The sequence below is a fragment of the Molothrus ater genome, chromosome 3 (assembly GCF_012460135.2).
Source record: "Molothrus ater isolate BHLD 08-10-18 breed brown headed cowbird chromosome 3, BPBGC_Mater_1.1, whole genome shotgun sequence".
Lineage (NCBI taxonomy): Eukaryota > Metazoa > Chordata > Aves > Passeriformes > Icteridae > Molothrus > Molothrus ater.
Window position 1 is genome coordinate 9,675,603 of NC_050480.2, and position 26,798 is coordinate 9,702,400.

The following is a 26,798-nucleotide window of genomic DNA, read 5'->3' on the forward strand; positions in this document are numbered from 1 at the left end:
AGATTGCCCTAAATGCTGCCACTCATGGCACTCAGAGGTGCTTTAGTCTGAGGCTGAATCTTGGCTTCAAGCAGGAAAAGGAAAGCCCCAAGTAACTTGACTATGGTGAGAGTCAGTAAAAGTTTAGTTAATCAGAAAATCATATTATTTTTGTTGAAGACGTTTTCATATTAAGAGGGGAAATTTGGTCGTGCCTTTCTTGTGGTTACAAAGAAAAAGGTGACAGGAAACACTGTTCTGCCAGTGAAATCTGTTTAAAAAGCTCAGACACACATCAAAATCCCCAAAAAAATGCCTGTAATTGAGGCCCAGTGAATGAGGGAGAGCCACACTTTGTATGGCAGTGTACCCAAATGACAAAAATCCCAAAACTTTCCTATGGAAGGAAATAATTTCTGGCACATGCGGAGCATCTGTCACGGCCAAGGGGTTTGTGTGAAGCTTTTCCTCCATCCCAAGGGCTGGAGAATGACCGCGGGCCGTGACTGAGGCGCGGCCGCGCTGAAAGGCGTGGTCGGAGTGATGGACGTGGCCTGAGGGTGGAGGGGCGGTGCCAGGTTCGGGAGGCGTGGCCTGGAGTGAGGGGCGGGGCCTGGACTGAGGTGTGGGGCCGCGGTTCCGGTGCGCGGCGGCCGCGGGATCGGGACCGGGGTCGGGATGAATGAGGCGGAGGGGCTGCGGCAGCGGCGGCCGCTCCGCCCGCAGGTCATCACCGAGGACAGCCCGGCGCAGGAGGCCAAGGAGGGCAGGTGGGGCCCGGGCGGGGCGCCCGCCGTGACGCTGCGGCTGCAGGGCCGATGCTGGGCCCGGCCCCGGGAGGGCCCCGGGAGGGCGCAGACACCGCCCGCAGGGCGCGGCCGGGCCCGGGGAGCGGCGGGCCGGGCTCGGATTGCCCGGGGCGGGGCTGGAAGGGCTGGGGGGTGCCCCGGGGCTGGGTACTGGGGGCACTGGGGGCACGGGGCCGCTGCGGAGCGGGGCCGCGGTTTCCCGGCTTGGCCGGTGCTGGGCACCCGCGGGTGCCAGCCCGGTGCTCCTGCTCCTCCTGGAGGGGCTGACGGTGAGGAGAGGCTGGGACAGCGCCTCACCTGTTCTGCCGACCTGCAGGAACGGCTTTTAACAACAAAAAAATCGGTTTGGTCTTCCCCTCTCTTCCCCTCTCTTCCCCTCTCTTCCCCTCTCTTCCCCTCTCTTCCCCTCTCTTCCCCTCTCTTCCCCTCTCTTCCCCTCTCTTCCCCTCTCTTCCCCTCTCTTCCCCTCTCTTCCCCTCTCTTCCCCTCTCTTCCCCTCTCTTCCCCTCTCTTCCCCTCTCCTGTTTATCTTTTGCCAGGCAAGAAATAACAGTTATCCCAGTGTGGCTTGTGCAGGTTTACTGTGGGTTTGATTAAGTCCCGTGTAATTGTGGTTTAGGGTGTTTATGACTTGGTAATAGTTTAAAGAGTGATCTGCGGGTTTTTGACTGATCTACACGTGTCTGACCTAATAAACAGTCGGTTTGTGGCTAAGTTAAAAAAGGATTCTATTTACAATTTTCTGTTTAGGAATTTCGCAACGAAATCTCTTCATTGTGACTAAAGGGAGTTGCAGTAATAAAGGGAGTGGTAGTGTTTGTTTTGCCTTTCATTGCATAAGGTAGCTGATGACTTGTAATAATTTTGTTCCCCATCTATTATAGCATTTCTGACTTGAGTACTTTGCAGATTCTTATCTCTGCCCTTCAGGGTCATGAGAATGAAAGGCTGATGGCTTGAACTCTGTCCCTGTTTTTGGAGGAGAGCATCAGCATCTCTGAGCTTGAGAGGCTGCTCCTCCTGCCTTCAGCCTCTCTTGGTGTTCAAATCAGTTGAATTTCTAGAGCTCTATCACTGACTCAGAGTATTCACTGGGGCTGCTCTGTATGAAAACAGTGGAGGAAGTTCCTGGGCCTGGCCTTTTTCTGGCTGGTAGCCATGGCAGAAACTCTTGAGGACTGATGCTTCTCTCTCCAGCCCAGCAGCTCTTCTGCCAAGGGGATGATGCAGCCTGGCCTCCTGGCTGTGGTGACCCACCTTGCCAGCTTACTGTTGTCTTCAAGAGCTGGTTTAATGTCTTGGCTTTTTAGTTGTAGTAACAACTGAATTGCTGTAATTATAGCTGGAGTCCTGGTAAGTTGCTTTATTGAGATTTGCGGCTGCAGGCCATGTAGGATTAATCACAGAGACACAATTGACTAAGATTTTCTCTTTCACTGTTAGTGGACCTTTACCTCAGTGGTTCTCTCCAGTGACTGACAGTTGTCACTGTTCAATATTGTGTAGATTAAGAAGGATTCTGGGTACATGACTTTTTAGTTTATTTTTTTGTAAAGCTTTTGGGTTATATTTAAATTCTTGTGGTTTCAGCAGCATCTAAACTAGGTCTTGCAGCTTGCAGGCTTGAAGTGTGAGTTTGCTTGTCACCTTATTCTTCATGCCTTTTTCCTTTATTGTCAGTCCCTTGCAAGTTTGCTTAAGGATCAGAAACATGGTCCTTACTTAAGCTTTTAGGAGCTTTAATTAGGTTGGCTTTGGCAGATGAGTTCCCATTCTGTTCCTGTTCATTCCCAGCTCCTTTTGTGTGAGCTGTTCTCAGCTGTCACAGAGGTGCTCAGGTGTCTGCTGACAGTACTTTTCATCTTACATTGTTGAGCTTTCATCTCTTGGAGGACAGTGGACACACCAGGCCAAAGGCTGAAGTCTTTTTGTAAACTTGGGGATTGCCTTTTATCCATACACCCTGCTCTTGATTCCAGATCCAAGGGGACCCAGACTGGGAGGTTTTTGCTTCCTCAAGACATCTCCTGTTAAAGCAGTAGGTGTAAAGTGCTTAAATCCTGCCTAAATCCTGGTGCCTAGTTCTGTCCTTGCTGTTCTCACTGATAATCCCAAAGGTTACCTTGATGCTGATATCAGTACCACAGGTGCGCGTGTGTAGCTGCCCAGTTGGGATATTTGTGCTGGGCAGTGGTTCATATTCCCTACTGTCTGGGTGATTGACTAATGAAGGACAAAACAGTGGAAGTGGTCCAGGGATTAGTGCAGCACCACCAGGCACTGTTTGTCTTTATTTAACTGATCCTGTCAGGAGCCTGGCTGGCTGGGCCAGTGAATGGTTCAGAACAGCTAAAATTAGATGTGCTGCTTTCCCAGTTCAAGGCTAGGATTTGTTGGGCTTGGCTCTCTGCTTTTCTCTGTAAATGCCTGATTGATTCCTCTAAAACTTGTAGAGAGCAAAATGTGGTTTTCTCCCGTGGAAGAAACTTTTACTTATTTTATTGTGTGTTTTAATGGGTAAAGAGAAAACAATTAATTGCTTTTGTGTTCTGGAGTTTGAGTTTCAAACCAGTGGTCACTAAGTTAAGCAGCCATTCATTTAGATTCTTCTGTGTTTGTTGTTTTAGTGGAAGTTTTTATTCAAAACTTGTGCTGCATAGAAACCATTACCAAAACTAAAGATCAAGTTAAAAAAACCTCAGCCAAACCACAACCAAAATATCCTGTTTCTCAGGTGGTTTGTTTTGTTTTGGCTTATTTTTTGGTTTGTTTGTTTTTATTTTAGTCAGCTGTAACTTGTAGCATGAATGAAACCTTCACATAAAAATGTTCAGCCTTTTATGCCAGTATCTTGAGACCTTTCTTTTATCCTAATATGTTCAAAATGGACCTTGAAGGTGAGGATGGTGGTTGTGCAAAGGTGTTACTGTTTCCTTTTCTGAAGAAAAGAGGTTGCCACAGATATTTTAAGGACTGTTGTATCTGAAAACGATGTTAATCCTATTTCTTGTTTGGTTTTGGCAGTACTTACAGCAGCAAGGTGTTCCGTGTTACCTTCCTGACTTTGGCTGTGTCTGTGGCCGTGCCACTGCTTGGAGTGACTGTTCTCCTGGATTGCCCTATAGACCCTCAGCCCATAAGGTGAAAGGTTGTTTTGTTTTGAAGCAAATGTTCTGGAAGCCTGACTTCTCCTGTGAGCTCTGCTGCTGTGTTTCAGCAAACAAGAGTTAACAGTGCAAAGTGGTTCTGTCTGGATTGAGAAATTGGGGAGTGATTGCAACATTATCCACACCCAGGCTGTTTCTGAGCCATCTTGTGCAGTTATGTGTCCCTGCTGATCATGGAAGGAGCTGAATTACTTTCTTTAATCATTAATCTAGAAAATGATTGTCTGCTACCCAAGCTGTCAGTGCAGCTTGTAATTACACAGGTGCACTCTTGCCTTCTGTGAGACAAGAACTGCATTTTCACTGAGGGCCAAGGGCTCAAGCTGCTGCAACGCTTTTTGAACTGTGCTTTATGTAAAGCATAAATCAGGTGTGCAGGAGTTGGCAAACTGGGGGAAAAAATGATCAAATGTGTTGCTCAAGAATGTTTGCATTTTGTGCAAAGGATCACATGGTCCTCCTGTTTTGTAGCTTGAAGGAGCCTCCCCTCCTGACGGGAGTTTTAGAGCCCAACACCAAGTTACGGAAAGCTGAACGGCTGTGGGAGAACCAGCTGGTTGGACCAGAGTCCATTGTCAATATTGGGGGTAAGCACTGACAAAAGCAGCTTCTGAAGAAGGCTCTTTAAACGTTGTTCCATTGGGAAGAGTTTGTTCAGCAGTAGACCTCTTAGATAACAAGCTCTGGGAATTATTTTCAATGTGCAGATTTCCTAAAAGTAATTGTGTTATGCAGAAAAACCTAGGTTGTCTATGCTATGTTTAGTTTTTCTCCTCTTTCTCTAGGATTTGTTGGGCTTGGCTCTCTGCTTTTCTCTGTATGTAATCTCTCCTATGTAGATGTTTTAATGTGACAACAAGAAATAAATCTTGTTGTCACACTAAAAATCCCGGTCTTCCAGGACTGAGAGCATCAGCAGTGTAGTCAGGGGTTACTTACATTTGGAGGAAGTGGTCCCATTTTTCATTTGGGAAATGAAAAATTAACTGGGAATTAATATTTAGAAACTCCTCTTAACTGGGAATTAATATTTAGAAACTACTACCTGTTCTTTTAAAGCTCATTGCTGCTGAGTGAGCTGAATTTTGTGATGTTGATCTTTGTTTTTATGACAGAAAACAAATCTCAGATTGATAAATATCTTGTTTACATTTTAATGCTGTTGCACAATATCATATCCCATATTAATAACTCCCTCATATTCCATATTAATAACTCTAAAAGCTTGGATTCTTCTTGCAAGAAGTCTAACCAACATAGGTGCCACTTTTCTCTCGTGGCAGGTGGGTTCTTCCCAAGTCACTAACCCATGCCACCTCTGAGCAATTTCTTAATCAGTTCCCTGTGCTTCTAATGCCATGAGATCCTCTTAGTGGGAACCCAGCATTGTGCAGGAGTTGTTTCTTGTGACTCCTGAAGGAGGGGTAAGACTTGGAAATACTCTTAACCCCTACTGAAAGATCCTTCAGTGCAAGAGGTGCTCAGTAGGTGCCATATAATTTATTTTCCTTCTACTTTATCTTCTAATTTATTAGTAAAATATTTGTAAGAAATTACATTACCCAGTAAGAAACTACTGTAAATTCTTTCCTCAGATTACACTTTTTTACCTGTATCTGTTAACAATGTGCTAAAGGGATTACCTGGAGCTGATTGATTTTTTATATTGCCTGGTTTCATCAGTCTTGTTGGAAACTCTTTATGGAAACCTTCCTGAAAGGGACAGCTGACCTATGAGTGAAATAATCAACCTGACTGGGAATAAGCTTTCTGTGAATAAATGAGCTGAGTTCTCCTTATTACCTGCTATAGAAGGATGCTTACCAGTATTGTTTTGTGATCAGCTTAATCACACAAGTTGTTTTTGCAGATGTTCTGTTTACTGGGACAGCTGATGGGAAGATTATCAAAATTGAAGATGGGGAAATACAAACAATAGCCAGAATTGGCCACGGTCCTTGTGGTGAGTGACAGCTCCCGAGCTCCTGAGTGTGTTTGAAAATGTCTGGGTCCAGGGCATGTGTTGGTTAAGCTGTGTTCAGCCTGGATTGCAGGTGCACATCTTGTTCTGCAGAAATTTGTAGCAGAGATATTAATGTGTTTGTATCAGGGAAGTATGAGTGAAAATATTGGAACATTGGAAGGAAGAGTAGAACAGAGGGCCAAAGGAATGGAAATGGGTGGTCTTGATAGAAAAGCACACAGTTTCCAGTTGTAAAATTTAAGAATGCAAGGAGGTTTTGTGTCATGACTACCAGGCCTTCACAATGGATGATGTGCTGGTGGAAGATCCTGCATCTTAACGTTGGGAGGAGGACAAGAGTAAAGCGCAACACAAATAACATTCCTTTTCCTGTTAGTCCATTCAGAAAAAGCATGTGTCTTAAGAAAAAAATGGGCAGCAACCTGGTCTAATATTTGTGAAAGCTGAAGTCACCAAGATCCTGAGCTGAAGGGTCACCTCATAAAAACTGAGGACTTCTAAACATGTGTGAGTGAATGAACTCAAGCTAATTTGAGACTGGTGAAGTGTCTTGGTTTAAAACAATTATACAGACAGGACACTCCAAAATGAGTTATCTCTCCTCGTATTTTTAACCCTTCCTTTTTCACCAATAAGGAGAGATGAGTGTGATAAATGAAAAACATAGCAGTTCACTGAAAATAAAACAGCAACAACCAAGATAACAGTAATAACCACTAGATACAAACGTGCTGAATCCTGTTGACAAAGAAAAACAACACAGCAACCAAGGCTCCATGATCACAGAGCTCCCTCACCCACCAAATAGCCACCAGGGAACAAGGACAAAACAGAAGAATCCTCTCCAAACCAGTCAAATGCTGCTGATCCATCTGCTCCACACCACCCGAGAGGAGCTCTCCTGACAGTGGCAGCTGGAATTGGGTCAATGGCTGGGACTCCTGGAGAGAGGGGATGGTGCTGGTGGAGCTGTCCTGGGTGGCAGCAGCAAACAAAGATCGGAAGGAAACCTTCTCTGTGGCCCAGAAACTGAGTTGCCCCTGGCAGCAGCAGCCAGAAGGCAGAAATCTTCCAAAGCCTGGAGATAAACAAACCTGCCAGGCTGCTTTGCACTGCCTTGCCTCAGAGAACCTGCCCCAGACAAGTTTTTTGGCAGCCTGGCCAAAAAAAGCTGCAGCCTCTGCTCCCAAACCCTAGGGAGGACAGAGGAGCTCTGTGTGCCTGTTCCTTCTCTTTTAGAGGGACCTCAGGTCACCTGCCTCCGTGAACCTGGCCTAAAACACCCCAGTTCTTGTTCCAGCTCCTGGCTTCTAAAGGGACAGTGGCCATCTTGGGCAGGTTGGTGTAGGGAAGATAAGGAATACAATACACCTTTTTTGGGTTACCCAGGACAGAAGGACAGCAACTTACTTAGAGATTTTTGAATAGAAATATCACCTTCCCCATCTACGGAATTTTCCCTTGCATTTTGTTGTACCTATTTCCCTTCCTGTGTTTGTAAGCACAGTGGGAGTTGTTGCTGCACTTAGAGATCCTGCATTGGTCATGGTATTTTTGTTTTCTCACTGCTAAATTGCAGTTATTTCTTGTGGAATTCTACACCTCTTTCTGAATGAATTATTTGCTTGATTTAATGGGATTTCTGGAACTGAGTGAGCAAAACTGGGAGCAGCTTATTTACTACAGAACCATCTCTGTGGGGAGCTTAATGTCCATCTCAGCAGTGCCTGGGCAGTCTGAGGAGCCTGGCTGGTGTTTGTTGGGACTGATGGGAGTTTTGTTTGTGGCAGTGATACAGAAACTCGCCTGAGGTGTTTGTTGGGACTGATGGGAGTTTTGTTTGTGGCAGTGATACAGAAACTCACCTGAGGTGTTTGTTGGGACTGATGGGAGTTTTGTTTGTGGCAGTGATACAGAAACTCACCTGAGGTGTTTGTTGGGACTGATGGGAGTTTTGTTTGTGGCAATGATACAGAAATTCCCCTGAGGTCCTGCAGCCCTGTGCTGATTGCCAGTTAGAAATTCAGGTCAGGAACCGTTGCTGTCCCTGTTAGCTCTCATTGACTTGTCCATCATTTATTCTATGTAATTTTATGTGGATGGTTAGACATGATTAGATTCTCACATGATCAGACCCTGGGCTGACTTGGCAGCACTCTCTTGGCTGCCTGGTAAGTAGAACAGCCTTGGTAGGACTGCTGATGGGAAACTGGATTTAGGCATGAATATGGGTGGGGGTGGATGTGAAAAATCACCTTTCTCCTGCTCATTTCCATTGAACTTGAGCAGCTTGGGAGAGGTGGGAAGGATGTGCTGCCCTGGTTCTTTGGGGCCAAAGTGGTAATGGGGAGCCTGGACTTTTGTGCTCCTTGAATTGGGAAGTGGAAAGGCCGTAGCCATCTGCAAAATTTCTCTTGCTAAGGTTTTCAGACTGCTGATGTTGTGAAGTTCTTAGCTCTTCAGGACTCAAATGTCTCCTTGAATTTATCTAAATTCTTCAGGTTTGCAGAATTCCCCTTCCTCCTCATATAGAAGTCTTCAGTGTCTTTGTTTTGAGAAACTAGCTATTCATGACAATGTTGGACCTTTTCAGAAAAAGAAAGGGTTTTTTAATTTAAAAATTATTTAATTCTAAAAACAGAGCACACACACCCCCAAACCTGCATAAAACCACTTCTTTTGGAGAAAAATCATTTTGTTAAATCCAATTTTCTGATTTTACCCCAGCTTGGGCAGCTGTTAGTTACTAGCCTGACAGATTCTATGATTATCTCTGGACTGGTGAAAACATGGCGTGGGTTTATCTGCTTCACTCCCACCTAGTAAAGTAGGAATCATTTTTAAATGAATGTATATACCATATGTATGCCATAGAGTTTTTATAAGCCACAGTTTGACTCAAAGGTCACATGTGCAAGCAAAGGGAAAAAAGAACAAACCAAACCTCAAATATTTTATTCTCTGTTTTCCATCAGCCAGTGATGTCTGACTGCTTCTCAAGAAGCAGGGCTGCAGCATGTGTGGAGTTTGTTTTGGAAGGCAAATGTAAATGATAATTGCTTCTCCTTCCTCCTCCTTTTTCATAGCTTTCCTATGTGGCATTGAATGTCCCTTTGGTCAGTTTGGGCCACCTGTCCTGGCTGTGTCCCCTCCCAGGATCTTGCCCACCCTCAGCCTGCTGGAGAGAGCATTGATGCTGTGCCAGCCCTGCTCAGCAGTAGCCAGAACACCTTTTTAGCTGCCTGTGCAAAGCCCAGCACTGGGAGGGCTTTTCATCTCAGCCAGACCCAACATACCTGTGTAGGTACCCTGAATGCCTTGTATTTATTTCTGTTTGGAAAACCACTTTAAAATTGTTTCCCAAGGAGGCCGTGGAGATGAGCCAACGTGTGGAAGACCACTTGGCATGAGAGTGGGGCCAAATAACACCCTGTTTGTGGCAGATGCTTATTATGGACTCTATGAAGTTGATCCTGATACAGGTATGATTTTTCTGATCCAAAGTTTTCTTCCACTGACAAATCCGGGCTTCATTTGCAGTTTTGCCAGATGCTGCAGGCAAAACAATGCCTGTCTTTTTTTGTGAAGTGATTTGAAGCTGTCTGCATGAAATGAGTCATGCAAGAACTTGATATTTATTTCCCTGTAGCAATCACTTCCTCTCTCTGTCTGGCTGTCTGCATCAGAGCTACCAGTGACTTATCTTTTGGTGTTACATAGTTTTTGTTGTTAAAATTGATATCCTAGGATCCATGAATAGACCTCTGTTGTAGCTGTTTTGGCTTTCATAAAAGGAAAAGAAAAAGATTGATACATAAAACCTTTTGTCATGTTTGCTATACTTGTGTTTCTGCCTTGATCTCACTGTGGTAGTGAAAAGCTCTTCAATTCCCTGTAACCCAAATCTACACAAAGTAAAGAGAGATGCATTTTGGTGTGGCTACATTGTGTGGCTTTTTTTTTTCTTCTTTTTGTATCTAGGTGAAACAAAGATGCTTGTGTCAACCAAAACACCCATAGAAGGCCAGAAGTTGTCATTTGTAAACGATCTTACAGTGACCAGGGATGGGAGGAAGATCTACTTCACTGACTCCAGCAGTAAATGGCAAAGACAAGACTACTTGTTCCTGCTTATGGAAGGCACAGATGATGGCCGGCAAGTATCTCCTTCCCTGTCCTGGTTTAGGGCAAATTTGGGAGAAAACCTCCAAAGGGGGGCCCCTCCAGAAAGCAGACCCACATGGCCCACTCCCCCCAGTTGGTTCAGGAAGGATTCCTTGGAGAGAAGTGGAAAGAACCTGTTTATTTAACAGGCACAGCACCCCCAGCACACAGAATGAACAATACCAGATGACAGCGCTCCTTCACCGCTCTGAAAAAGATGGCAAATTCAGAAAGTCTCTCTTGGGGGGTGGTCGCTCTGTTATCAGTCCCTCTGGCACTGGGGCAGCTGCTGCAGCCACAAAGTGCAAACTCTTGGTGTTTCCCAGGTCCCAGTCTGGAGCAGGCTCAAGTGGTTCCAAAAAAGGGAAAGGAAAAACAGTCCAGGGATAAATTCGAACTGCTTGGCTAAATTAACTAATGAGCAGAAGCAAAAAGCAGGAGCAGCACTATGTACTGCCCTGTCTATGAGTCCTGCCAGCTGTGGGGGAGTAGGCTGATAACAAAACCAAACTTTCACTCTTCAGAGCCAGTCTTGAAGGCACAGAAAATAATATCCAGCAGCAACAGAACACACAAATGGGGAATCAAGCATCACAACGTCACCCTAGGACACCAAGACATTTCACTTGCTGTCAGCTCAGCTGTAGGAGTACAATTCACCACTTCCTTGATCTTCATATTTTTTTCTCTTTATAAACTCACCTTTGTAAACACTGCATTGTGCAGGGGAGGGTGAGGGAATTGTGTGGGTGTTGCTAATGAGACCTGCAGCAAAATAAATGAGATTCCCCTTTTTCCTTCAAGAGGACTGGCATGGAGTTTTGTTTTAAAAGTGAAGGTGTTAGCATTGCATTCAGCACAAATCGTGCATGAATGCTGCCACTCTCAAGTGCCTTGTTATTTCTCTTGTGTTCAAAACAAATGCTTCCTGGCTATTCTGCCTTCTTAACTTAAATGTGGTGCATGTGAGAAAAGATGGAATGCCTGAAGAATGAAACACAGATGCATAAATATTCATCTTCACTCAAAAATGGTTTCTTTTCAGCCTCCTTGAATATGACACAGTGACAAAAGAAGTGAAAGTCTTAATGGTGGGGCTGAGGTTTCCCAATGGTGTGCAGCTCTCTCCTGCAGAAGACTTTGTCCTGGTGCAGGAGACAACCATGGCTAGAATCAGAAGGTGAGTATGACTTTGGAATTATTACTAATCTGTGTAGGGATTGCTTAAATAAATGAATTGAATGACAAACCCTACACTTCAGTTATGCCTAGTCAAAAATGACAAAGAAGGTGACCTTCCTCAATACTTAATGTTTTTATTTCACTTTAAATGTCTAGGTTGCATAATCTTTCCATCATGGGCTCCTTAAGCACAGTGGAGTAAGCTGACTTTTTTCCTGGGGAGAAGTGTGTGGCAGTGCTGTATTTCCCTCTACCAAAATAATGGGAAAAAAAAAATTAACTATTGGGACTCTCATTTATTATTTAAACTGATTGAGTTAGATGTTCTAATCTATTATCTATACTTTTCAGGTATTATGTGTCTGGGCTGATGAAAGGTGGAGCAGATATGTTTGTTGAGAATATGCCTGGTCTTCCAGACAATATCAGGTTAAGCAGCTCTGGAGGATATTGGGTAGCTATGGCAGCTGTGAGACCCAATCCTGGCTTTTCTTGGTTGGACTTCTTATCTGAAAAAACATGGATTAAAAGGATGATATTTAAGGTAAAAAAAAATACTAAAAAAGAACTTTTTTTGAAAATATCACCTTTAGTAGAGGAATGGAAGTGGTAAATATTTGTTTGTCCTGTTTCTTCCTCTTTACAGGAAGATTTAAAAAAACATTAGGTGCTGTGGTTAAAACTGTTGTTGCTTTTCCCTGGTAGAAGAGCCCTTATATATTAATAGGTAGTAAAATTTAACATTTGCTTCTTTGAGTAGCAGGTACACGTCTCTTAAGTTGCCTTCCATCTTGATCTTAGGAAAGAAAAAGAGACTATCTCTAACCATGCAGCAAGACAGGATCTTCATTTGGATATGTGAAGACTTCACCTGAAGTGCCTAAACTGCTTATTGCCAGGTGTCTGAAGAGCATTTGGGAAGTGTGAGCTGTTCCCATGACTGCCCTAGGCACCCTAGGAGACAGTGTGCACGTTGTGGATGGTGTTAGGTGACATTTTGTTCTGGTTCACTTATGCCTGTTTTTGTGTCACCCCGCTTTCGGATGAGCAAGGATAATGTGGTTTTTTTTAAGGGCTAAAGAAACAGCATGATGCTTTTTAAACAATGCAAAGACTTGGAAATACTTCTGTCCTCAAAAAAAAAAAAAACAAACCAAAAAAAAACAACCAGAGCACACAGTGCTTAGGATTTCATTCCAGCTGAACAAGGTCTGTGCTGTCCCTGTCTCTCCTGGTGCAGTGCAGGAGCTCTGTGTGATGCTGTGGGGAGCTTGGCATCAGCTGCACCAGAGCAAGCTGCTGTCTCTTGTGTGGGCAGCCTTTCAGCCTGCCCCTGGAGTAGATGAGCTTCTGCTGATCCTTTTGTTTCTTCTCCAGTTGGCTTTACAGATATTGATGTGTTAACCCTGTGTAAGAGTGTTCACTCAAAATGTGTCCTTGTGTTCGTAGCTGCTGCTTCTGAGGAGCGTGGAGTGGTCTTTGCCTGTATGAATGTCTGAGATCAGATTGTGGAGGAAAAAAACTTCTGTTGATTTTCTTTCTCTTTCTTTTCTTCCAGTTGCTGAGTCAGGAAACTGTGACAAAGTTTGTACCCAAATATAGCCTCGTTGTTGAACTCAGTGAGACAGGATCCTACAAAAGAAGCTTCCATGATCCCACTGGAGTGACAGTGGCTTATGTCAGCGAGGCACACGAGCACAACGGGCACCTCTACCTGGGATCCTTCCGCTCTCCCTATATTGGCAGACTTGATCTCCAGCACGTTTAACTGCCTGCCCATGATGAGTCCCACTGCCCTGTGCTGCTCCAGAGGTGCAGAGGAAGCATGTGCTTGAGGCAGTGTGTGACCAAGTGACAAAAAGTGTGACAAAAAGTGACAGTCAGGTCTGTTACGGTGCAGGAGCACTGTGGCCATAGGAAGAGATACAGTTTGCTGTACCTGGCCTCTGTCTTGGCTGACTGCTCATGCTCTGGAGTTGGCCTTTATTACTGTTCACATCTGAGGACTATGGGGAGGCATCTTCATTCAGTTCTTTATTGCTCCAAGGAAATCCATTGATTTTCCTGTGCCCAGCCTTGTTTGGAATCATCTTGAACAGACACCATCATGTCGCCTTTAATGCAACTGTGTGTCCTCTTACTCTGGAAGGAATTGTGATGGATGGAGTTTAATTGTGTGTGATTTGGGTGGAAGAGGGTGGCTTGCATGTGTTAATTTCTGTTCTAGTGCCTCCTGTCCAGGAGTGATTACAGTGCATGTTCTAATGTTCTACCATGGTGCTGTGGTAGAGGCAGCAACATCCAGGACATGCCTAGGAATCCAGTTATGCCACTGGGCTTCTTCAGTCCCAACCTCTGTAAGTAACATCAGACATTGCAATTAACTGTTAATCAACATGCAGAATCAAACTGGATCCTTACCTGTGGACTCCTGTGTTTCTTTATAGCATTGGGGTCGGATGATGAATGAAAATTGCATTTTCTTTGTTATTAAGAACTAGTTCCAATGGGTCTGAAAAGGGTTGTTTGTAGTATTTCTTCCACATTTTACCAGGTCCTGAAAGTCTCCTGTTCATTATTTATGTGACCATTCCAGGGAGAAGAGGGCTAGCTGCAGGAATCCTCTTCAACATGCTTTTTATGAAGAACTGGTAAAGATTTTGGGGAAGATTGGTGTCTGAAGATGGATGTGGACTCAACTGACACCTGTAAAATCTAATGTTGGTGGATGAGGAAGGGCTTTGGTGGCAGTTTTTGGAATGCATGTCCAGGGACTTCCTCTCTTAACAGATACTCTACCTGGAGAATGTGGAGAATGCTTTGCTGGCAGCTATTGCAAAGGAAAGCCTGTGCTGTTACATTTTGTGGCTGGAATGGCTGGCAGCACAAAGGAATTCAGGCAAGAACTCGAGTTTTGTAGAGCAGCCAGGGATGAGGGCGCTGTGGTGGACTTTGTGCTCACCAGCAAGGAGGGGGAATGTGCACCTCAAGGGCAGCCTTGGCTGCAGGGATCATGAGGTGGTGGAGTCCAACTTCCTCAGGGCAGGGAGGAGGGTGTAGAGCAAACCTTGTTGCCCTGGATTCAGGAGGGTAGACTGGCACCTTCAGGGATCTACTTGGTAGAATATCATGGGGTAAAGCCCTGGAGGGAAGAAGGAGCCAAGAGAGCTGTTACACTCAGGGATGTTCAGGGGTCACCTCTTCCAGGCTCAGGAGTGATGCATCCCCATAGAGAGGAAGCTGGGCAAAAATGCCAGGAGACCTTGTGTGGATGAACAAGGGGCTCCTGGAAAAGCTCAGACACTAAAAGGAGGCCTGTGGAGGGTGGAAGCAGGGGCTGTAGCCTGGCAGGAATACAGAGAGGTTGTCCAGGCAGCCAGGGATCAGGTTAGAGGAGATAAAGGTTAAGGTAAAGATAAAGGAGGTTAGAGGAGATAAAGCTCTGAGAGAATTAAATGTGGCCAGGGACATTAAGGACGACAAGAAAAGCTTCTGCAGGTGTGTGGGTGATAAAAAGGAACACTTGGAGAAATGAGGACCCTCTCTGGAAGGAAAGGGGAGACCTGATTACCTGAGACATGGCAATGGCTGAGGTGCTCAGTGAGTGTTTTGCCTCTTCTCCACCAGGATGTGCTCCAGCCACATTGCCCAAGTTGCAGAAAGGAAAGACAGGGACTGGGAGGCTGAAGAGTCACCCACTGTAAGTCACATTTTAGATCATCTGAGGAACATGAAGGTGCACAGGACCTGTTAAAATTCATCTGCAGATCCTGAGGGAACTGATGGATGAAGTCACTGTCCATTGTATTTGAGGAGTTGTGGTAGTCCAGCTAAGCTCCCACCAACTAGAAAAGGGGAAAATAACCCCCATTAAAAAAAAAAAAAAGAAGAAAGGAAGTGTTGGGGAACTGCAGCCTGCCAGTCTCACCTCTGTGCCCAGCAGGATCACGGAGCAGAGAGATTGGAACATGTTATTCAGAGAAGTTGTGGATGCCCCACACTTGGAAGTGTTCAAGGCCAGGCTGGAGGGGGCTCTGAGCAACCCAGTTTCACAGGAGGTGTCCCTGATGGTCTCTGAGGTCCCCTCCAACCCAAAGCATACTATAATTCTAAATAAGAGCTTTTGCATCTTGAAGAACTCAAGGGGTGCTTCAGCAGCTGTGTGATTCAGTGCATTGATACTTTGGAATTGAGGTTTTTGCTGCTCTCTCCTTTTCTGCCACTGGGTGACAATCCAACCTAAATTTACACTATTGCTGCATTTCTTCACCTTTGGAAAGGAAAGAGACTTGCTATAAATATATAGTGAAAAGCACCAGAAAAGGGGAAGGTGATGCTAAAAATATTGCCTGATTTCAATGGCCTTCTGCTCTTCTATTAATGGAGGGCTATGCAAATGAAAATGACTCTTCCCTGTCAGTGCCTCTGTCACCCTGTTCTGTGTTACTGCCAGGCAGCAGCAGTCCTGTGGCAGGACTGGATCAGGGTGACTTGTTCCTGTGCAGCCCAGGGGCTGCTCTTTTTGGGAAAACCCAGTGCAGGGTGGGCTGCTTCAGCACCAGCTGGTTAGCACTGCTCTGCCCAGCCCTTGCAGCTGTTGGTCCTCTTCTGGTGGGAGATGAAAGTTAAACTTGATGGCATCTCAAGTTGGGGTTGGAAAAGCAAATCTGCTGTGCTGTTTGTTGGGTTTTTTTTGGTTTTTTTTGCTGATGCTTTGGCACCCTTGGGGCAAGCACAGCTTTGCCTCTTGGTACACAGTTCTCACTAGTGATTTATTTGCCAAAGTATTTCACCAAGTAACCTTTGGGCAGAGTGCAGTTCTCTGTTAATTTTTTTTTTAAGGGTACTGCAGACTGACTGGACTTGTACCCCATAAGCTCCCTCTGTTAGTACAGGCTGGACAGACAGGCTTTATTCAGTGTGAGAGATTAAATCTCTCTGAATCTGTAAAGTCCCAGCTGTAGTGGGTGGCACAATGCTAAGCAACAAACTTTTCATGGTGACAGGCTGCTTAACCAGGCCATTGGTCTTCCATTTCTCATAAGAACCTTAACACTTCATTTCAGCTGGCTCCCATTCCTGGTCTTGTGCTGGATCCTGATCATCCATCCATGGTATGCAGAAGTGGGGGGATCTGTAGTAAAACCCAGGTTGACTGACACACACACAGGTCTCATTATTCAGCATAGGGATGCTTAAGAACAGTATTTTTCTAGAAACTATTTTTTCCTAAGAAAACAATCTCTAATCTTCGATTGGCTTTCAAATGAAAGAGTAAAGCAGCAGCACTAAAATGCCTGTGGAATAAACAAACTGGCATGAAGTCCTCTTGAGGCTCCTGTGGGGACTGGTTTTGCAGGCTCATTCCACTTCCGCAGAGGCTGAGTCAGTGATGTGTTGATTGCAGATGGATGGTGACACACCTGCCTTAAGCAAGGAGAAACCTGGAACAAGTCAGGCTTGGAAAAAGCCAGCCAGTCTTTTTTGATGATGTGAGTGCAGGAACATGACACCTCTGCAGCTCTGAGGCTGGCTCTTCTCTTGTGTGAGAAGTCTTACTGGATGCAAGAGCATTTACAGAGGTGATTGTCTTCTGGTGGCAGAAGAAAGGGGCTGTGGTTCCCTAAAAAAGGAGGAAGTCCTCTTTCCATAACTCTCAGAGAAGCCTGAGGCTGCTTCCTGTGTCTTACCCAAGTTTCTTTTGGGACAGACTATGGCATAAGAGAGAGTGTTGCCCTGTCTCCTGAAAGGCCTGGAGAAATTTTTGATTTCATGTAAAGCCCTGCAGTAAAACTATCCAAGGAAAGGAACTGAGCTAGAGTGCTCCACAACTGTGCATTTAAAAAATGTGTTTTGTTTTACTTTGTTGGTTGAATAGATGTTTCTGCAGGGCACAAGTATCAAGAAGATTTTGCTGAAAGTATTTAAAATGTTACTCCACAGTTAAGTGCCCTGTTTCTTGTCTGAAGCAAACTTCTGTACTAGAGCTGCTGGAGCATAACCTGTGTGCCCCTGACACTTTTATGCAAAGGTTGGTTTCTCAGCGTGAATAGCTGATGAAAGTGATTGCAAAGTCTTTGCATAAATCTTTAAATTCCTTTGAATTTGTGTCTGCTTTGTGCCAGTAAAAACTTTGCAAATGAGATAATGACCTCTTAAGCTTCTGGCTCTGTCTGCTCAGTGATCACAACAGGGATCTGATGATGCTGACACTTGGGCCTTCTCATCTAACCTGTTTAAAAACAGTGCTGCAAAAGAATGAGCACAGGGGGCAGCTGATTTTTGCTCATATGCTGATTTTTTTTGAGGCAGGGACTGAAAACTGTAGCATTAAGTTGTTGTAGTTAGCTGTGTGTGGAAGGCTTTTTCCTTACAGTCAGCAGCTGTTGTGTCTCCTTATCTGCCTGCTGCCAGCTAAACCTTGTGTTGGTTCCATGGAGCTGTGACTCCCTCAGCTGTCAGTGGGCTCTGAAAGTCAGTCAGGTTGTGAAACTGGGTGCATCTGGTACAGGCAGAGCTCCCAGGTCCTTCATGTGGAGCTGCTGAGGTCAAGAGGATGCAGAGTGGGAAGTCTGTCAGCCAGCAATGCTTTATATTTTGGTGGCAGGCAGTTTGTTTCCTGTGCAGTTTAAAAAGTGGGAGTATGAGAGGAAATATTTGCAGAGCAGAGCTTTTGAGCAAATGCAGATCTCTGTTTGAGGATCACTGGCCACTTTGAAGCTCTGCTAAAACTCAAGTTGTGGTTGTCCCACCAGCTCTTAATGTCACTGCTGGGATTGTTCCTTTTTGTTCTTCAACATACAGAGCTGGCAGAAACAAGTTTTCCTTCTCACCTCATGCCCTAAATCAATAAAAATATCATTGACTTGCCATTGTAACCTGAAATAGATGTCAGAGACCCAGCAAGGTCTGCAGGGCTGTGAACTCCTTGGAGTGAATTGGGGAACTGTTAACCTTGGTGTAAACAAGATGCAGAGGGCAGAGACATTGGCTTTTTGACTGCTGCGTGTCTTTGTGATGAAGTGGCATTTAGCTGCAGCTCTTTAGGTCAGTGCTAGCAGTTTCCTCCTCTTTAATTACCCAAATCCTTCCTGAGTGAAGTGCTCTGGGGTGATACAAAGAGCTCCGTGGACTTTAGCTCTGCTCCTTTCTTTGGTGCTGATGAAAGCTCTGTTACCATAGCTGAGGGGATGATGGGTACTACAATTCCAGTGTGCCTTTCTCCTTGTAAAGCACACTGGAATTCTGTGTCACAGGGAACACTTGGATGCAGCTTTGAACATAAGGCTGATCTGTCTTTCTCAGCAGGAGCTTTTCTGTTTGGATGGAGAGGTCTGAACAGTCATGCTGCATTTTCCTTGGGAGAACAGCAAAGGCCTGTTGGTTTGTCAGCCTGCATGGTGCCAAGTTCACCTGGCTTTAACTTTTTGTTGCTCTGACAGATGGAGAATTGGCTTGGTGAGGTGACTGAGATGAAGCACTGTGTGTCAGGGGCTTGGAGAGTCGCACAGGGGCCACTGTTGTGTGACATGCTCACTGCCTGCATGCATCTCTGCACAGACCTGAAGTGACAGCGTGCTGCCTGCTCGCCCCCTTGGTGGCATGTGAGAGGCAGATGACATCTGTTCCTGAACACCAGGCTGTCCTGCTGGCTGAAGGAAGGAACATGGATCTGCCCAGACTGTCTGGAGCTGACAGCCTGGTTGGAAGCCCTTGGCATTGTGTGAAGTGTGCAGCTGAAGGAGAAGAGGGCTTGAGACCATTCCCAACCCCTCTGAGATGGAAAGAGCAGCTCTTCCTGGCTTCTCCTGCTCTCTTACAAACTTTTCTGTGGCTTGGCTTTCCTGCCTTGTGGACAGCCCAAGCCACCATTGGTGACTTTCTTTCTCCTTGTCTTTGGCACCAGGCTGTTGGTGATGGCTGAATGTAGCATCACATTACATCCTCTTCATCCTCTTGTGGCCCTTCTGGAGCTTTCTTTAGAGCACTGTTTTTTTTGTTGTTTTTTTTTTTTTCTTTTCCTAGCCAAGACACTGCTGTTCCCAAAGATAAGATGCAGCACAGCTGCCTCTCCAGCACTGGATGCTGAATTTGAGCTGCTGCTGAGCCACCTGTTCATCATGAGTGGTGTTTCTGAAGCAGGACTTGGGACTTGCCCAGTTTTGGGATTACTTGGAGCAGAGACTCAGCTGTACTATTAATATAATCTGTTTTGAGATCCCCAGACCTTGGCTTGGAGCCAGGCCATTCACTGGCCTTTCTTGATTGAATGGTTGTTAAAAGAGCTCAAAGTGGGGGTGTTACTGCTAATAGGAGTTATAATATTGCTGCCGAAAGGCAACAACTTTCAGAAAAAAAGGAGTATTTGTGGGAAAAAAAAGTGTTCTCTGTGGCTTAGATCAGGGCCCTGCCCATTTAGAAGTGCTGGTCTGTGTGTCACTGATCATGGGCTCAGACTTTTATGGTTGTTTTAAGGCAGCAGCTGCCCAAATCCTTCCTAATAGGGACCTTAGTCCACTGTAAGCAATAATTAGCCCATGGATGAAGAGTGGAGACTTGAAGGAATGGTAGATGCCCACCTAGAGAAGACCATCATTGTACTGAACCTGAATATAAACTGTGGTCTGCCAGAGATTAAATGTTGTATATTAACCTGGATGGAACTATGCTGTTTAACCTCAGAATTATTATTTGGCAATATGATTAGATTTATTAGCCTTGGCATTTGCAGTGATGCCCTTTCACAGGGTAGCTTAGCTTTAATTAAAGTGGAAGCACTCATTGGACTGAGTAATTTCTGGGATGTTCGTGTTTCAAGACATCCTTATCCATACCTCTGTCTTAAAAAGAAAAAGAACAGCTCTCCCTTTTGCCTTCCTGACAGATGTGTCTGACCATTTCCCTGGCACTGGAAAATGTTAAAACTTGTGTGTGTGTCTACCCAGGCAAACCACCCCCCTGTTGTCAAGCTTTCCTAGTGTTGTATTCACACATGCTGTGGTTTAGACTTGTTTCCATCATGGCTTTGTGAAAGTTCATCACAAAACAAGTGCAGCAGAGCTTCCTGGGAGCGCTTGGGAATTCAGCCAGAGGATGGATGGCAAATGAATGACAACACGTGGTCATGTGCAGTTTAGTTTTGGAAAAACAGATACACAACTGGATAGCAAGACATTCAGTCAAGGCAGGCCTTGTCTTTTGAGTGTCTTTCTCAAGGAAAAACAACCATGTGCTTTTGAGAGAAAAGCTCAGTGCAGTTCTGTACAGCTGTTCTCCACTTCAGTATTGACCTCAGCAGTCCAGGCAAAGAAAAACTCAGGGTAGGAGATTCTCTGGAAATCAGGCTCTCATGGGGAAAGGTCTTGGTGACAGTGGGCAACAGGGATATGCACTTTGTGTGTCCAAGGTGTTATCCAGACCTCAAAATAGCATCTCAGCATCTGTGAATAAAAGGGGAATAGGTGAGAAAGTTCAGGTGTCTGCTGGTTGATTTCAGCATTGCAGGCTGTGATGGGGAAGGAGAAAAGAGCATCCTTTTGTCTGCCCACTTTATCCTAGGAAAAGTGCTGTTTGCTGAGTAATCCTGTCTAGTGGGAAAGCCTCTGTAAAGTGTTTCCCACCCAGGAAACCTGTTAGCACCTAGTCTATTTCTGCACACTCTCCTCAGTCACCCAGGAATTTGGGCCAGGTTAAACTCCTTGCAGGCAGGAGCTGGCCCTGGATGCATGAAAGGTGAGAACCTGGCCTCACCCCAGCTGGCTCTGCAGAGGAGAGGCTTGTACACATATGTGGCAGAGCTGGTCTAAAAGGGATTGCACAGCTAGAGGTGACCAAGAATCCCCTGCAGTTCCTGGGCACCCCAAATAAATGGAACACATACCTGTTGCAGGTTTTTTTCCCTCTGGAAGTGACAGCTGTCCAGGCTGGGGTGATCCCTCTTCTCACACATGGTGCGTTTGATTTCCACGTGAAGCATGTACTTCAGCCCTCTGACTATCTAGAGAAAGCAGTTTCCTCCTTTAAAGTGAAGGCAGGGGAAAGAGATGCCAAAACTTTGGCTAGGAATCAAGTGCTGCAGCTGGGAACTGTGTGTCACCCACACAGAGCCCTCCTGTGTGGCAGTGCTGTAGGGGACAGCTTCAGCAGCCCTGAGGAGGATCAGGGATGTTGTGTCTTGGATATGCCACAGGAGGGTCAGTTAGAAGATGGTTTGGAGAACCATCAGGAGCTTGTTGCTCTTACCTGTACCATGGCTTTCTTTATCTGAGATTCCTTAAAGAGGAAGAGGTCATTGGAGCTGTTGTTGTATCTGTAGACCCCAAAGCGAGCGGCCCTGCGGACCTCGGGGCTGTCGGTGCTCACTGGGACAGGGAAGCCAGGTCTTATGGTTGAGTGGGGTGGTGTAACATTTGTACCTGAAACAACACAAAACACCAGGGTAAAACACAGCAGGGACATGAAAGGGTGGGAGCTTCAGCCCTCTGAACCAATGCTAAACTCTTTTACTTGTCCAATGCATTTGTACTTCAGAAGGTCTCTGCTCGCGTCCATCACAAAGTAGGTTTTGTTTACATGTCTGAAATGGTGAAACAGTCCTAGGAAATGAAGTGACATAAAGAGATGCTGCCAGAAGTGAAAGCAGAGCTCAAAAGCTCTGCTTAGAAGAAGCCAGAGTATCACAAATACTATAGAAGAAGCCAGAGTATCATAAATATTATTTCATTATCTCTGTTATAACTCCCAGTTTATAGAAAGACCAGCTTTGAAACTGCTTATAAAGATAGGTTAAATGTTGCTCAGAGTGCAGTATAGTTTTGATAACATATCAAACACTGGCTCAAGAGTCCTGCTGCTCTTAATTTGCATATCTTATCTTACAGATACAAGTTTTTATCCCACACCCTACCCTTAAACCTTGGATGGCATCTTGAGGTTTTTATGTTAGAAGGATTCAGATGTTAGGAAGAAATTCTTCACTGAAAGAGTGGTAAGACACCGGCACATGTTTAATCCCTGGAAGTTTTCAAGTCTAGGCTAGGTGGGGCTTGGAGCAAGCTGGTCTGGTGGAAGGTGTCCCTGTCTGTGGCAGGGCAATTGGAAGTAGATGGTCTTTAAGGTCCCTTCCAACCCAAACAATTCTATGATTACCAAGGTCATGGAGTGGAGAAGCAAGGTGTGCAGGAAATGGAAATTGGGGAATGTGGGAGTTAACCCATGATCTTTCACATTAGAGCAGTTCATAAAACCATTTACTGTATATTTTTACTTGCCTGTGTAGCTCTTTCCCCACGCACCGCTTATTTTTCAATCATTTAAAAGCAGCTCGAAGCTTACATTTGATGTCATTATTTCACCCCCTTTTACATTTCCCTTCCTCTCCATTTTCCCACTTCTGAAATCAAAGAAGAGGAAAAAATCCCCAATCCTGCAGAAGGTGCCATCCAGCCACTGCTAATGCCAAGGGCTGCAGGTGCAGGAGGTGACCCTGTGTGCGTGCAGGCAGCGAGCCTGGGTGTGCTTGTGCACAGAGGTTGTACTCAACCTGCTGTGAAAGTCAAGCTTTTTATCACCTCTAGCTTTTTTTCACAGATAAATCTTTCACCCACAGGCAGCTGCACAGAGCATAGGCTGTGTGCTTAAGCCTGTTTGCAGGGGCAGCTTGATAATCTGAAGTCTATTAAAAAAAACCAACCAGAATTATGTAAGATCATCAGCATGGAAGGTGACAAAAATTTATCACACATGTTGCTTATGCACATCCTACTTATACTGTCACATCCTTCTCACAGGTGTTAATTGCTGCACCCACTTGTAACAGTGCTCAATTTACGCCTTGACCTGCAAAGGAGAGACTCAATTCCACATCCCTCCTCAACCCAAGGATGTCCAAATCCATCTCACTTCCTGGCTGACACCCCAACTTCCTTAATGACCCCTGTATTTTCTTGCAGGTGGGAGCTGAGAGACGCAGGCCGTGTGTTGCAGAGGAGTGGGTGTTCTGCAGGTGGCTTTGTGTCTGCTGTGGAGGTGATGAGCTCTCCTCTGATGCCTCTGATCTGTGTTGGCACTATGGGTGTGTGCAGCCAGCACTGGGCAAGTGTTGTGGTGTTTTTTCACCCAACAGAATCCACTTGTATGTCCCAAGACTATTTATTGATGATATTTTCACCCCCGACAAAGGGAGAGAAATGATGCATCTGACTCCATCTTATCACAAGGCTAATTAATTACTTTATTATACTATATTATTCTACATTATATTACATCTATATTACATTACATCTAAACTGAACCTGCCAAGCACTCAACTCTGCTCACACTACACTGAATCTCGTGACTGTCACCCAACAGTCCCCACGCACACACACACATGGCCCTGATAGGCCAAGGAAACAAAACACCATCACTTTGGGTAAACAATCTCCATATTGCATTCTCCTTTTGCACAAACACAGGCACAGCAAATGATAAGAATTGGTTTTCCCTTCCTCTGAGGTTCAGAGAATGTGAATCCCAGAAATATTCTTGGGAAGAATTGTGCCTTGCTTTTCTCTGTGAGGAGAAATGTGGCGACACCTATTCTCTGTGGGACAGTGTCTTCTTGCTGCAGCAAGGGTGGAATTTGAGAGTCACAGAAGCATGTGACCATCCAGCCTTGGACCACAGGTATTTCTCAGGCAAGCACATCTCACCCAGTGCTCAGCTCATAGGTAAAACTTTTCACAGGGGTTTAAGGCACTGGCATCTTCAGATAATTGAGGAGGGCCGTGCAGGACCTGTCTGCAGGCAGAAATGAAGCTCCAGGCAGAGCAGGGCCTTGGTTTGCCCAAAAGGCCAGCTGTCCTCTTGCTCAGAAATGCCATGCTTTTTCCTGTGCCATCAATAGCAACCCAGCAGCTGTAGGGACCAGCTTTTTCCTGAGCTCACCCAGCAGCTGGGACGTTCTGCCAGGCTGAGAGCAGCTCGCTGCCTTGGGCTCTTCTTGCTGCTCCCCAGCACCTTGCTTGAATATCTGCTCTCACACCTGTTGGAAAGTCAGGTGTTTCAGTGGTGGGGGTGTTGACATCAGATACTGTTCTTTGCAGGAGGGGGTGATAACCACAGCCCCTTTCAGTCTGTAGACAATGTCCTTTTGTGGCTTTTGAGAACCTCTTGAGTCATGGTGACGTCTTTTATGGGCATGAGGTGAATGAGACTGGCTGAAACCACACTGTGTGGATGGAAAGAAAACTATTATGGGTATTATTCAAACCAAGAGTCAGAGTCCAAGAGCCCTGACTCCAGTGCTGGGAGATCCAGCAGTGTCACGCATGGCCAGGCCTCTGAAATGCAACACCTGGAGAGGTGAGCAAGCTGGACAGGTGTTGTAGACAGGTAGACTCAATATACCATGTGTTGTAAGCAGGGGATAGGTTATAGGTTATATTTTTCCCCTGGCTTTCACTAAGGGGTATTGGGCATTTTACCTCATTCACCTGATACAACTTGGTGTTGAAAATGACTCATACCAGAGCAAAGTGGGTATAAAATGTACTGAGCCCTTGTGGGAGATCTTTATCCCACCATTTTCCTCTGGGGACTCAGATTCCTTAAGGCTAGGATTTGGTTTTCTTTGTGTGCTTTCATTCCCATTCAAGGTGGTCACTGCATGGCAAACACACGGGTCTGAAATCATTTTCATTGCTTGGAATATTTTGCAGTACTCTATTTCCAAACCCCAGAGACTCTCTGGTGTGAGGTACCTGTAATTCTGATTTTCTCTCTGCAGTCTTTTCTGACCATTTCATCTCTGGCTTGTCTTGAGTGCCATTTCCTAAAAATTAGAATTTGTATAAGGTGATGGCACCGTTCCAGGCACAAGGCAGACTTGGCTCAGGGGGTCACATAGCACTGCAGGGCTCTAGGCATGCCAGCATTCCTGAAACATCCAGGCTGTGTGGGAGCAGAGGCACAGCATAACTTGGCCAGGCACCTACCATACTCAGAGGCCACGGGTGTGTGATCTCACAATCTGAGCAGACAACTCTTGCTGCTCTAGGGAGAGATGCTTAGGAGCAGAGCATTCATGTTCAGAGCCCTTCCTTGCTCCTGGATTTGGAAATGTCAAAAGAGAGTTGGAAAAGCCAGCCCTCCTCTTGCTCCATCTGTTGGGCAATAGTAGGGTTAGACACTTTTCTTGCTCAAAATTAACTGGCAACCATCTGTTATTAAGCAAACAAGGGCTGGTTTTGCAGATATGAGTTGAATGTCGTATTAAGAGGCCCTCTCTTGTGCTTTCCTCCTTGAGGATTGCTTTAGGGACCTTGTTCCTGCAGTATGAGAGAGCAATCGTTACTGTGGCTGCTCCCTCCCAGGCTGCAGTGAAACAAAAAGCAGATTGCAACGTGTTGATTTCCGCCCCCCCCCCCCCAGATGCTTCGAAAACCTCCTCCCCATTTCTCCCTCCTTTAAAAACTTCCTCCCCCTAGCAAGGCTAGGGCTTTATCTTTACATTTAAGATGTGGCAGAGTTCCTGCATGCCTCTGCAGCCCCCAAAGGAAACCACAGCAGAACAAAAAAGCTACTGGCTAACCAAACACCATCCCTGAGTTCTTTCTGTATATGTGAACCAAAGTAATGCTGAAATATATTCAGTAGTACTGGACCAAAGCCTTCAGAGAAAAACACTCATGTCTGCAGCTCCCATTCTAAAGATTTAAGGCCAGCTGCAATCAAGAGAGTTCCCTTGCTCAGCAAAGAAAGAAATGAAACAGGTTAATGCTTCATTAAAAGTCAGCTAATCTGCACTCAAGTGTCCATCTGTACTTAGCAGTCAGATTGTTACCCGCAGCCTTTAGATTTAATAATCAAGGTCATGCCGAGTTTAAACACTGACAAATGAGTTAAAACCATAAATTGACTTTAAAACCCCTAAATGATATCCCTGGACAGCATGGTTCACTACACAAGGAGAAGGTCTTCGGAGCAGTTGGGTTTTCAGCTGCAGCCTGAGCCCTGCAGTGCTGAGCCAGCGTGGGCAGCGCTTGGAGAAAGGCTGTTATTTACCACAGCACTACGTAGCAGCACTCACAGAACGTAAACCACAAGGAAAACAGTAATTATTTCCATTCTTACCACCTGAAGTCCCGGTGAAGCTCCAGAGTGCCAAACAGCAAAGTGCAGTGAGGCTGCAGGGGAAGTTCACTGCCATCTCCACCACTCCAGAAGAGGAGCCTGACTGCCAGAGGAGTCACTGCCCTGCTTCCTGCCAGAGAAATGCTTCTGTGAGTGCTCTTATTGGCTGGTGGTGACGAAAAAACCCACCCTAAAACCCCCTGAATCATCACAGCTCTGATGCAGACTTTGTTTCCTGCTGATGACCACATACCTCGAAGCCCAGCCACAAAGCTGTGGCTTGGTGACAGCAGCACCAGCCTTGCATGAGACAGGGACTTTTGCTTTGTGATCCTCAAGAGCAAAAGTGTGGACAAACACATGTGATACTGGAAAGGGGTGTGGAGGTGAGCAGAGTTA

At 45.5% G+C, this 26,798-nt stretch overlaps 2 protein-coding genes across 4 annotated transcripts; one reads left to right on the plus strand and one right to left on the minus strand.

The window, feature by feature from the left end:
• Nucleotides 1–603: 603 nt before the first annotated feature.
• Nucleotides 604–13,705, plus strand: APMAP (adipocyte plasma membrane associated protein). 3 transcript variants are annotated; one of them, XR_004979912.2, is made up of 10 exons: nt 604–749; nt 3,813–3,929; nt 4,427–4,542; nt 5,826–5,918; nt 9,305–9,421; nt 9,921–10,095; nt 11,149–11,283; nt 11,637–11,829; nt 12,087–12,184; nt 12,844–12,927. XR_004979912.2 is itself a non-coding variant. In XM_036380272.2 (9 exons), exons 1-9 carry the CDS (start codon nt 658–660, stop codon nt 13,051–13,053), a joined length of 1,248 nt encoding a protein of 415 aa, XP_036236165.1. In that variant the 5' UTR covers nt 604–657; the 3' UTR covers nt 13,054–13,705. The 3 variants fall into 3 exon arrangements, 2 of the variants coding, with proteins under 2 accessions (XP_036236165.1, XP_036236166.1); XM_036380272.2 differs by lacking the exon at nt 12,087–12,184 and having other exon boundaries at nt 12,844–13,705; XM_036380273.2 differs by lacking the exon at nt 12,087–12,184 and having other exon boundaries at nt 9,308–9,421; nt 12,844–13,705.
• Nucleotides 13,706–20,407: 6,702 nt separating this feature from the next.
• On the minus strand, nt 20,408–26,552 carry CST7 (cystatin F). Its single transcript, XM_036380276.2, has 4 exons — nt 26,400–26,552; nt 21,528–21,700; nt 21,166–21,282; nt 20,408–20,725 (listed from the first exon to the last, which is right to left on the minus strand). The coding sequence occupies exons 1-4, from the start codon at nt 26,473–26,475 to the stop codon at nt 20,633–20,635; spliced, it is 459 nt and encodes a 152-aa protein (XP_036236169.1). The 5' UTR covers nt 26,476–26,552; the 3' UTR covers nt 20,408–20,632.
• Nucleotides 26,553–26,798: the final 246 nt, after the last annotated feature.

Excerpts from the sequence above, each read along its gene's own strand:
- APMAP (XM_036380272.2), top strand. The coding sequence starts at position 658 with ATGAATGAGGCGGAGGGGCTGCGGCAGCGGCGGCCGCTCCGCCCGCAG. Across the intron at positions 3,930-4,426 it reads ATAGACCCTCAGCCCATAAG|CTTGAAGGAGCCTCCCCTCC; the intron begins GTGAAAGGTTGT and ends CCTGTTTTGTAG. Across the intron at positions 9,422-9,920 it reads TGAAGTTGATCCTGATACAG|GTGAAACAAAGATGCTTGTG; the intron begins GTATGATTTTTC and ends TTTTGTATCTAG.
- CST7 (XM_036380276.2), bottom strand. The coding sequence starts at position 26,475 with ATGGCAGTGAACTTCCCCTGCAGCCTCACTGCACTTTGCTGTTTGGCA. Across the intron at positions 21,701-26,399 it reads CTTCACCGGGACTTCAGGTG|GTACAAATGTTACACCACCC; the intron begins GTAAGAATGGAA and ends GTGTTGTTTCAG. Across the intron at positions 20,726-21,165 it reads GGGAAAAAAACCTGCAACAG|ATGCTGAGATGCTATTTTGA; the intron begins GTATGTGTTCCA and ends TTTTATTCACAG.